The following is a 12,455-nucleotide window of genomic DNA, read 5'->3' as shown; positions in this document are numbered from 1 at the left end:
TTTCATCTGTGAACTCCAAAAGTTTGAAGAAAAGCACTCAATTCTGTGTGTTTTTTTATTGTATGGTGAATAAAAATCACCTATCCGAATCATATGGAAATAGCTAACAGTGCTATTACTGTGTTAGTGCTTTCTTTTCTGATTGGGCAGTAGCCTGAAGTCCTGCATACCACCAGCAGATGCCAAAAAAGCTTGCCCTCTCTCTCCTCAAATGTATCATAACTTTAAAGACCATAAATATAATACAAATATTCCTCTGACAGGGTCTTTTTGGAAGCTTTTTGTTAATTTAAATTCTTTATCAGAAAACACCTGCAATCTTCATATTTGTCCAGGTTTGTCTAGATTTAGCAAATAACATAAAATAGTTATGTCTTGTTTTTTAAATGATTATAAGTGACTTTGTTTAATCATATTCATATAATTAATGCACACAAATGTTTTATTTAAAAGCAATATCAAAATGCCAGGTATTATTTCAGATACAACAAATAACTAAATTCTAGTACTGTAGACAAGTTTTACTATAATTATTATTCTATTACAAATATCAACTTGCCACATTACATAAAAAATAACAATTTCTGCATTATACAATATATGACAAGAAAACAAACAGATAATGTAATGCCTTCCAGAACAGATTGTTGTGTTAAGTTTTATGATGTTGTTATATTTTATATATTTTTAAGATAGATCAAATAAAATACAAAAAGTGGCAATTCATGTAAAAATACTTTACGGTAGCAGTCGAAGGGATACATAAGTACAGTAATAGGCTCAGTAATTATATTTGCTTTTGTATTTGGTAAGTGTTTGATGGGTAAGATATTTCTGGGAAAATGCATACATAACATATACTTATTAAGGGCCGGATTAAATCAAAACTTTGACCCACCCGCTAATAGAAAACTATAGAACTGTACTCAAGTTGCATTTTTAGTAAGATGGCACTTTCCTCTAATCATAATTGTAACCGCTATGATGAACAGATTTGTAGTTTGCTATTAGCAGGTGGGTCAAAGTTTTGATTTAATCTGGCCCTAAGTCCAAATGTAAAAAAAATATTGAAAAAAGAGATGAATATTCCACTCCCCTTCTTGTACACTGTCCTACATGCTCCCTGCCCCCCTCACACGCATGATAAAACACTGCAGTCTTGAGCCACACGTCCACACGCATGCACTATACCATAGTCTTTCATACTTGATGCAGAGGAAGGTGTGCTGCAACCCAACAACCAATCTGCTGTGTTAAGAATTGTCATGTTCTCGCCTGAGGGGGGAAGGATATTGTTATTTAATGTGTGCATTAATATGCCATACAGTCAAGCTACCAGTCACACAAAAAACACCACCAAAAAATCCATCTGGTCTGGACAGAAGCTCTAAAGGATTCTAAATTCTATCCTTATCTCAAGTAAATCTGAAAATAATAGTCAAATGTTATGGAGCAGGTGCTGTATAAACCCTTTACAAAAATGCTTCATCTTCAAAATTTCAGGTTAAATAAGTCAAAGAATGCAAATCAATGCCCATGTTATTCAAAATCATTTTTTAAAATTATATGTGTACCGCAGTTAGCTACATAATGCTAGATGACATAATGGGACACCATGGGCTCATTATAATCTGTATTGTCCAAATTTCCAGGACTTGAAAAACTACATGTCAAGTAATTGGCTCTCATGGATGTGTTCTGGCAAACCTACATGCACATATCCTCCAAAAGAATTGTTTTTCTTTCCTTTCTTTTTTTTAAGAATCTATATTTTAAAAGACTACACGTCACTGTAATATTTATAGTAATAGCCAAAGCCACTAAAATACTCTTTAGGTTTTATCTGTCTGGAGCCGCTCCTAAAGGATATTAACATTGGACAGCCATAAATCGGGAGAACTGGTGGTGGTCCAAGTAAATCAACCTAAGAGGTATACAGACTTGCTTTCATGTTACTTAATAAAGGAAACATACACACTTACAAATAAATATACTTATATAGCTATGCAGCAAACAAATATACAGTACAGATAAACAGAAAGAAACCATAATGCAGAGCCAGACAGAGTATAAACTGATAAATAAATAACTGATGAACTTCTCTCTTACTGGTAAAAATAAATGTATACAAAACAAATAATTTGAAGTAAAACATTAACATTGGTTAAGTTCCCCTGTGGTCTAAACTGAAAACTATGAATATCATGTTTACATTTTCAAGCTTACGTTTTGTATTTTTTTAACCTTTACTATAATCCTCTTAAATTCGAATTCTAATGTAATTGCTTAATGCAAGCATTGTTTGACAAAAGCAGTTGTCAGATGAAATTATAATAAAATGAGCTAAACTAGAACAGGGTAAGCACTTCTGACCTCTCATTTCAGTCAGTATGTTCGAAACAAAAAAAGGCCAGACTGTTAACAACAATGACTACAGCTACTGAAGAAAAACAAAACAAAAAGTATTCTAATCTGTGGTCAATAATTATAGGCCACCATCACAATTCGCTTATCATCTCATTTTTGGATCCACTGCACGGGAGAGAGAAACACTTGTCATCAACTAGATGTTTAGAAAATATGCCATTGTTCTGCCATTCTGAAGTGGTTAAGGGGTTCATAATTTTGTCAGGTTTGTCATTTCTTGCCAGCAGGTGTCTCAAACACAGTTTGCTGCTTAAATGCTACATCGGGTTTGTGTCAGTCCTTAATCTGCTCTTGGGAGCAAAATACTGGCAGGCAAGGATGTCATAGTGTAAATTGTCTACATGGTGCACTCTCATTGGAGGGTCCCTTAGGATCTCACTTCAGTCTGGATTAGGAATTAGGGTCTAAAAATGTCTGCCAGAAAAGTACTTCCAAGAAGCACAAAATGTACACAAATAGAATGGTGCAAAGACACGGACTGTTAGGGACTTGCTCTACTGCTAGTAGAAAAGGAAGATAAATCACAGCAAGGAATGTACCTTATTTTCACAAGGGATGATATCCTCTAGTTATATTGCTGATACACTGCAATGCATAACCATGTATTTCCCTTAATGACAACATCTACCTATTCTAGGCTGTAGTCACCTTGGGCTACCAGCAATAAGACATTAGTATTTAGCTTTCAGTATTTTACAAAATATCATCTAGCTATGTCTTCACTCTTTATCACTATCTCTTCTCTCTCTCTCTCTCTCTCTCTCTCTCTCTCTCTCTCTATATATATATATATATATATATATATATATACACACACACACAAATATACATAAGTATACAGATAGATAGAAAGATATATCATCATCATCAGCCTATATTGATCTACTGCTAGATGAAGGCCTCCCCAAGATGTTTCCACTTGCTTCAATCTATAGGTTTCCTTTTCCATGCTATGCCTGCAAAGCTTATTTAATCTTTTATGTATAATCTTTTAAATATATATAAACAGATACTGTTCAGACAGAATAATGAGCTCAGTAGCAGTTTGTCTTTTTCAGCCTGTGTTTGGAAGCCAAACATTTGTTTGCCAAAGAAAATATAGAAAAATTGGAATTACCCAAGAACAAATAAAATAAACTAGTAGGCGAAAACTTAAAATCTAAAATGTTGACCTGGCGATACTTCTGATGATGCTTTATGCAAAGAATGTGGAATACATAGTTATATTGCCACTGTCTTGGTTTCTCAGAGTCCTGTTAAAATCATTCCACCTTTATTTAACATGCAATTATTTAATGTATATTACAGTCTTTGTCTGTCATTATTAATTAGCTTAAATTAAAAGCATATTATTATTATGATTATTATTTTAATGTATTTACACATTTAAATAAAAATCCTAAAGTCAAATAATATATTAATGGTAGCATGGTAAAAATATATCTATAAGGACAATAAACTATTAGGAGTTGTGAAGATTTAGCATATTTTACTAAAAATCCAAAAGAATAGCTCAGAATAGTTCTCTGTTATTTCAATTAAAAAGTTTACATTAAAACAAAATATTATTTTTTAAAAAATTCTATGGAGTTGGAAAGAAGGGAAAAGCCTCTTTGGTGATGACATGTTAAAGACATTTGATGCTTTAATACAGGTTTCAACTGAAATACTTTCCAACTAGATCTGGGCATGGAGTCAACATCTGCCAAACTCCGCTGAGTGTTTTTTAGAAAATCTAAGTGCTCCATGCATTGTTTACATACATGTACAAAGATTTTTATTTTAATCATTGTTTTTTATGCTAATAATTTGAGAACATAATAACAACCCAATGCTTCTTCAAAGTCTTCGGTGACAGACTGGTCCTAACCTAAGCAACAGCCTATTGTCATCTTGTGTGATTTATTCAGTATTGTGCCACTGCCAAGCAGACACATAGCAGTCAGAATGGAGAAATTGTATGACTAAACAGAAACATGGGAAAAGTGCGCCGATTAGTTCCTGACTGAAAGGAAAGGAAGATTTACAAACATGTTTTACAGAAAAGATAAGAGCACTTTTTTTTTGGATATGAAAGAAACACTAATGCCTTTCTTACCTCCTGTTCCATTGGATGTAATCGAAGAGCTACTGAGGTTAGACTTGTCCAGTTTGGAGCCAGGAGTGTCAGTACTGCCTACTCGATTATGAGGACTGGCTAAGTCCTGCATTTCCATAGACCTGCAAGACAATACCTTGGTCATCCGTCAACATGCACTTACAAGGCAAAAACATATACATGTTTATTTAAGATCTGACACTAATCAAGTCTCAGTCTCCGTTTTTTAACTGAAGAAAAAACTTAATGGAATTATGAAGAAAACATGCTTTGTTCTCATTGTGCAATGTGCAATATTATAAACCAGCCAAAACATACATTTACCAGTAGCATTAACAAAATATCACATATATTGGATTTCTATGTTTTGCTAGAAGAAGATGGATTTTCCTTGCCAGATGCAGATTTCTGTGTAGCAATATATTAACTTTGTAGGCATACAATTACATTTAAATATATACTTTAATTTTCAGGAGAATATCACTCTAATAATTTTGCTCAACACTAGGATGTTACCAGAGCAAAGAGATACAACTGATTTATTTTTGCATTACATCACTACATTTTAAATAAAAATAATTATTTACAATCCTGTTTAGAATTGAAAACCAGTAAGTGACCATCATGTTTGTATTAACAAAATGTTACAAAATGCTTTCATGTGAGAATGAAAATGGCAGCCTCTGGGGGGAAAATAATATTACAATATATTGTAATCCACAAAGAAATATCTGCAAGGATCACATTGAAGACAATAAGAATAATTCAAGGTATCTTAATCGCAATCAAGAGGAAGCCTTTCAAATGGCTGTTTATCCTATAAAAGAGTATACTTAGCAGCCAAGTACATTTTAAGATTTATTTGAGAACCAGATGTTTAAGATTATTGGAATGTGTTTTTCTCCTTGGCTATATTCGCCACGAATCAGAATGTACTGATTATGACATATGCAACAGTGTGATGGATTTGGGGAATTCAAGGGCATTCAAATACTGTTGAGTCAGCAATACACATCTCAGTACAGCTCTGTTGACAATCTCCCTTTTGTTCTAGTTAACAAAAGTTTCATAGCATTTCTTTCACAATATTTATACATTACATTATAAAACACAACTGCTAAAGTTCATCATAAGATAATTCAATATTTTTGTATTTTTTTAAGTTACAAATTGACACAATTACAATTGGAAAATGTCTGCCCACAGCAGGTTGAAATGAAGTAAAAGACATTTGACATCACAAAAACAAACTAAAATATTTATTACTAATATATTTGATTATTATTCTTGTTGTTGATGGAGTACCATATATTGGTGTGAAAAGGGGGCGTTTTTAAGTATTATAAAATATGCTGAACATTAGATCTTGGATAAAATGTTCATATGTTGATATTTATTAGTATTTTCTCAACAAAAAATACAGCACAACTTGTAGATATGTTTGACAAAGCAATCAAACAGTAGTGTAACATGATAACTTGTTATTTTTAGCAGTGTTATTTATCCAAATATATTCCTTCTTCACGCTGAGTCAATGTTCTTTGTGTTGCAAAAGCGCCCCCTTTTTTAAATCAGACAAAACCATTACATTGGCTGAAAGGAAAAACAGAGGCTTTGCTTGTTTGAAACTTGCAGTAGGCTTTTCTGCTGTGCCTTAAAGATTCCCAGCTAGGTAGATCAAAGCACAAAGCTCAAATTTAAAACAAAAGACAACAGATCACAGTTGTGTGAGTTGCCAATTAAATTTTCTATAGATGTAAAGACTGATTGTTGACTGTGAAGGAACAAACTGATAACATCTTCACAGCTGACTGCAACTCACTTTCAGGTTGGAGTGACAAATATAAATGGAGTTTTTGAAAGCAAGAGCTCCATGCAAGCTGATTTATACGACAACTGCTTTAAATGTTTCTACTACACAATAAGGGATAATTGCAGGGCAGGGGCAACCATAAAGTAGAATCATAACAAATAATTGAAGTTTTTGCAGCTGTAAATGTGAGAACTGTTTCATGTAAACCTGAGGAATAATATTGTTCAGTCATTGCTGGCAGTGCTTATGTAAAAAATTACTTCTGAGGTAGATTAAAGTTAAAGTTCTGAGGAACATACAGGGTTTTTACAGTAATTACATAAGAAAATATGCTTGAGGGTGAAGTGATATTATTAGTAAGTGGCAAACCATAAATTATACATTTATGGTAAATTATTTTAAGAAAGATAGTCAGTGTTTTTGTAGATATCGTAAGAGCAGAATGTTAACATATATTGGCAAATGACAGTTACAAATTCCCAGGAAAGGATTTTAACAATATTTAACGTTAAAGCTAGGAAATGAAACAAGTTAATCTCCAAGGTCTTTCTCAATTGTAAATGTGTTGTTCTGTGCAAGTAAGTGTTATTGGCAAAAGTAAATTCCAATTTTTTTTGGTTTACTTTTTTTTTTACTATGAAGCAGCATTTGAGTATCTGTGATTCCATGATTAAACTGAATCTAAATGACTGAATATCATGCAGAGGTGAAAGATTTTAATGGAGGGCATATTCATTATTTTTTCCAAGACACATCCCCTCTGACTGCAAATAATTACAATGGTATGCTAATGGGATACCACAATATTGTATAGGTTCACAGTGTTCAATTCACATCAATCTACTAGTAAATGTCTTGTTTTTGTCCTGTTTGATTAACATATTGTTCCAATGTGAAAAGAATAAGATAGTCTTTAGTGAGTAGTAAGATATCAAAGATACAATTTGTTCAATTCCTATTTTCAGGAAAGTATAAAGATTAATTCATTTTGAAGGTTTTATGTATTTTCAATTACCTCTCTATGTCTTTTTGACTAATTTATGTATTCCTGGCAGAGAAAGAGGATCATATTGAAAATGGGGAACCCAGCATGCATCACTGTCTGGCCAGTGATACCAGGATGATGTTCCACCAGGGTGCATGAATCTGATGAGATCATCATCAAATTAATGTGACTTCTTCCCAACAAGTCCAAACCAGGAATGGATTTTATATACAATAGGATATGAATGATCCCACTTTTAATTCTATTCCTGACCATCATTTTAACCATTAAACTGACTTCCATGAGATTTCAAACAGCTTTCAAAAACATTACTTTATGAAATTCATTTTTTAACTTCTTAATTATTTGTTTACAGTACACATATAGTAATCATATTAGTATTTTCACACTTCATTGGATCCCTGTATCAAAAAAACATATTTTTTCACTTATATTAAATAATTAAACACCAATGTATAACACATTTTAATGAACAAAGCAATGCTTTCAAATAAATGTCGTTTCATACATAATTCTTGAGTTTAGCAGTAATTGCCAGTGACAAGGGCACCACTTTTATTTAATTCTTATTTTAATTAATTATAGCACTATATCTAATATACAGTATAATAAATACCTTATCAATATATAGTATTATACAAATATATACAAATCACAAATAACCTTTTACTACACATAATCAATTACATTTTTAATTTTTCTCGGTTATCAATTGGGGGAATCCTATCGTATGAGAGACCGCAGAGGTCAATACATTCTTTAACCCCAGTTTAACCCATCACATCTGCAACCTAAACGTGTCCTCCCTAAAAAAGAATAAGGGCCAAGTAAGACAAAGAATTTGCTGATATGTAAATGTCACTCCAGGAATTCTCCTGACAAAGTTCCCACACCCAATCTAATAACTTCCCCACTGCACAAAACTCATTCCATCTGCATTTATTCTAATGCAAAGAAATCCAAGAGCAACACACTGGAACCTACTGAACAAACAAAAGATATTAAACAAACCCCTCAAGCCAACCGACACTCTTACTTCATAACAGAAATACTCTTTATACTTCAGCATGTGCAGGGTCTGATTAAACTATCATGCCTCTCTATGGTAGATTGCCACCATGGAAGATTTTTTACTCAAAATGTGAAGCTGCAGTTACGTGAAATATACCCAGCCTACTGTGGTTTTATTTTAAATGATTCAACAGCACACTGTTACACATCTTATCAATTTGAAAGGGAAAATGACGTATTTACTTATAAGTGTCTTAATCATATCCTGAAATAATGTACAAAGCAGCCACTATAACATTCTGCTTTTCATACCCTTGACTACATATAAAATGACAAGGGATATAACACTGAAGCCTATATGCGTGCAGGAAGCTACAGATGTGTGTTTTAGAAGACTTCTCATTTTCACAACTCAACACAACAGCAAAGCTACATAGCTCTAAAGCTTGACATAAGGGGCCATAAGTAAAAAAAAATCTATGCATTTATTGTCTTAGCCTTTGGCTTAATGGTACAATGCTCTTTTATTTACTGTGTATTCATAAATTAATTTCAATGTTAGTTACCTGGTATTTGAAGGCTCTGAAACATGTGATTCGCTGTGCGTTTTCTTTACCTGCAATAGAAAAAAAAACAGACCCTTTGAAAACTCTTCCTCTTGCTTGTACAGTACTTATAATGTATCCCGTTCTCCTCGTCGTGATCTTTATAAAACACTTCCTGATACTTTGCAGGAGCAGTGTGAACTCACTAAACAGTATGTTCCATTATTGCCTCCCATGAACAGCAGCCAAATGCACTTCCACAGCCCCATTAGTATGTAAAATGCCCTGGCTCAATCATCAAGGGAATACGAACAAAGACACCAAAGAACTGGGTCCCTTACTTAGAAGCTGCTGTTCTCTATTCAGTAAAGGTATTATTTTATCCTCATTTCTACAGCTTCTATTTCAGTCTTTGGTTCTAAAATAAGCAGCCTTTTGGAAGCAACAACTTTTTTTTGTTTTTTTAATCTGCAAACAGTATAAAATGTCAATTACATCTGTCACATGACAACACATATCATTAACTAACCCTGATTTTATGTATTTATTTATTTAACAAGATGCTATAATTGCTTTCTTATTGGTCATATTTCTTATCTGGCAGTGCATCTCAGCTAATGCAATCTATATCAGCTCTCAAACGTCAGAGTTAAATATGGGATTTAACACAGCGGTGTGTGGTTAACCACATACATGTACAGATTCTTGGTAAACAAACACACATATTTGTTCTACACATGAATAAACAGGATCCAGTTGATCTGCTCTGAGGATATGTTACAATTTATCAACATACAAAACAAAATGGTGTATAACAGGAGAAAGTCCAAATAACTGGGCAGTGAAAATACAAGTGAAGTACTACCCTCTGCAATGCTGATATTTCGACTGCTGAAGTGCTGAAGTCATACTTGTTATTTTGATTTGTGGTGTTTCAAAGCATTCACTGTGGTTTCAAATATAAAAAAATAAAGTAAAAAAAAAAAAAAAACTCATTCTTTTCCAGCTGGATTTTTAAATGAATCCAGCTACAATTAAATGAACTTGCCACAATAAATACAGTCTCTGGGTTATTATATAGAAAAAGCTTTCCTGATTTAAACACATTTCCCCCCTGTCAAATTATGGGTAAATTTGAGAGAAAAGGGATGGTAAAAAAACACAACACTCCATTACCTCAAGGGATTGTACAGCAATACACATTAATAGTATAACTACTACCTCTGTGTTAAAGATTTCCACTCAACACCAATTATATTGTTTTTGCTTAGTGCTTATCTTCTGATATAATAACATTAAACTCAAACATTTTTAACCCAGGTATCTTAAATCCTGTTGACATGCATTCCAACATATTTACTCTCTCTCTCTCTCTCTCTCTCTCTCTCTCTCTCTATATAAATATATATATATATATATATATATATATATATATATATATATATATATATATATATATATATATATATATGTTTATAGGACACTTCATTAGTTTAATCATTTGTATAATTTTATTTTAATGTTGAATTAACTTAATGATGCAAGTAAACAGGGTCCTTTCAATTACAAACATATCGATAGCCCTACCGATATAAACCTGATTAAAAAACATTTTTGTCTTCAAACCACAATGATGTTAATCCATGAAGAGTACACTGTTGTAAATGCATAACTACCAGACAGTTACAGAGTAGTTAATGCACCTATTTTTACAACAGTACACGGGTAATCCCTTAAAATGAAAAAAGTATCTTGATTAACATGTAGTTTAAATGTAGCAGTTTTAAGATTCTTCCCTACCAAGATCATTACAGTAGATCCTTTGGAACCAAAGAAGGGATACCCCCACAGAAACCACATTACATCATTTGTTAATAAAAACAAAACAAAAAACAAAGACATCTCCTAGACTTTCCATCAAACAGTCACTGACAGTCAGGGATTTACTGCTGCCATCTAGGGAGTTGGTTACAGCTGGACTTCAAATTCACATCAGCTGTGCCTTATTCTGATGCTTATAAGCATTACTGATTTCAGTCTTGGGATGGTCCAGGTTTATATTTATGCATCAGAATTCTTCCCTTAATCTGTGCGCAACTATTAAATTGTACATATTACTTTTTGGGGTCTGGATGTTAGACTTAATACTTATAATTGGAAACATATTTAAGTGCAGTATCCAAACTTTACATACTATCCTCAACTGTGCAAAACTTAAAAGCACCCCTACTGATAACTTCCTATATCCCTTTATAGTCCGGCTGCACATTCTGGTGCCAAGAACAGTTCAGAAAGACGCTGCTAGGGATATTCCCCTTCATACAGTAGACAGTGTGGTGTGCGTAGTGCCTTTTATTTCCATTAGGTAAAACCAAAGATAGTTATTTCAATAACGATGGAGACATTTGTTTTCTGTGCCAGATATTTAGAAATGAGTTGAAATATTTGAGCTTGCACCACATATATCCCATCCTAAACCACAAAGGACAGGAAAACCATGGAATACATATAGCATGAGACTATTCCAGTATATTCAATATAATAAATGTGTAATAAAATATACTATTACTTTTTACTAGCTATTATTTAATGGAGTTAAAAAAAACACATGACTACACAATGATTTGGAGTAATGTACCAGGATGCTGGAGTCCGTTTTTTAAAGCCCTATCCCTAATCAACTTTAAAAACGCCAGTGCATACTGAGACTAGTTGAATGCATCATAAAATCATACATTTCTTCATAGCTGCATAAGTATATTAATCACAACAAATAAGCAAACCAACAAACAAAAACATGCCATCAAAAAATCTAATTTACAAATATGCCAACACCTAATACTTGCAACCTGAGTGAATATGGATGTAAAGGATTACTTTTATTTACCAAATTGGAACTGTCTGAGTAAAACCAGATTAACCCCTTCAGAATACAAATAGAATAAAAAAAAGAAAATTAAGAAAAAAAAATGTACAACTGGAAAAAACAAACATATTTTTTTTATATTGTCCTTATATCATTAACCGTATTTATTTGCGGTAACCACACATTCAATAGTACTATATATCCCAACATTTTCTGTATCCTCTCAAAAGCATTAGGCTGTGAGTGAACAACTATGTATACAATTGATACATACTTTTTTCTCGTATTTGTTATACAGTACTGCTACCACTTCTATATAATTTAAAAATAAATTGATCTTGCTGAAATATAAGCTTTCATACTGTTCTAGTATGAAAACATTTAAATAATGAGAAACTGTATTTTTAAATTTAAAAATAAAATAAAAATGTGAGGCCTCAGTTTGGAACAGACCTTTCAGGTTTCATGCCATAGCTGCCAAACCTCATGAGAGTGGAGAGGATGTGGAGTTTGAAAGCATTGTCTCAATCTTTGTCTAGCCAGAGCCGTTTCTTATTCATAAGACCTAATTAGTAAAATGTTGTCAGGCTATTGAAACCAGAAGGACCAGCCTTTTCGGTCTCTGCTAATGGCTTACTGGGTACTCACTTGGCATTGGCAGCTACATCACAGCTAGACAAAACAAAACC

General features: G+C 32.9%; 1 protein-coding gene across 10 annotated transcripts in view; it reads right to left on the bottom strand.

The window, feature by feature from the left end:
• The window catches only part of eya4 (EYA transcriptional coactivator and phosphatase 4), an 80,225-nt gene that overhangs the window by 30,134 nt on the left and 37,636 nt on the right, over positions 1–12,455 (bottom strand). For 4 of the 10 annotated variants that reach the window (XM_066700220.1, XM_066700211.1, XM_066700233.1 and 1 more), the window contains 3 exons: positions 8,922–8,971; positions 4,526–4,647; positions 1,192–1,275 (listed from right to left, as the gene is read on the bottom strand). In XM_066700220.1, the coding sequence (XP_066556317.1) occupies positions 1,192–1,275; positions 4,526–4,647; positions 8,922–8,971 (256 nt within the window). The remainder of the gene's footprint in view (positions 1–1,191; positions 1,276–4,525; positions 4,648–8,921; positions 8,972–12,455) is intronic. The other 6 variants (XM_066700225.1, XM_066700213.1, XM_066700239.1 and 3 more) reach the window with 2 other exon arrangements.

The sequence above is a fragment of the Amia ocellicauda genome, chromosome 1 (genome assembly GCF_036373705.1).
Source record: "Amia ocellicauda isolate fAmiCal2 chromosome 1, fAmiCal2.hap1, whole genome shotgun sequence".
NCBI lineage: Eukaryota > Metazoa > Chordata > Actinopteri > Amiiformes > Amiidae > Amia > Amia ocellicauda.
The sequence above is the reverse complement of the archived record's forward strand: the minus strand, read 5'-3'. Positions and strand labels throughout refer to the sequence as shown.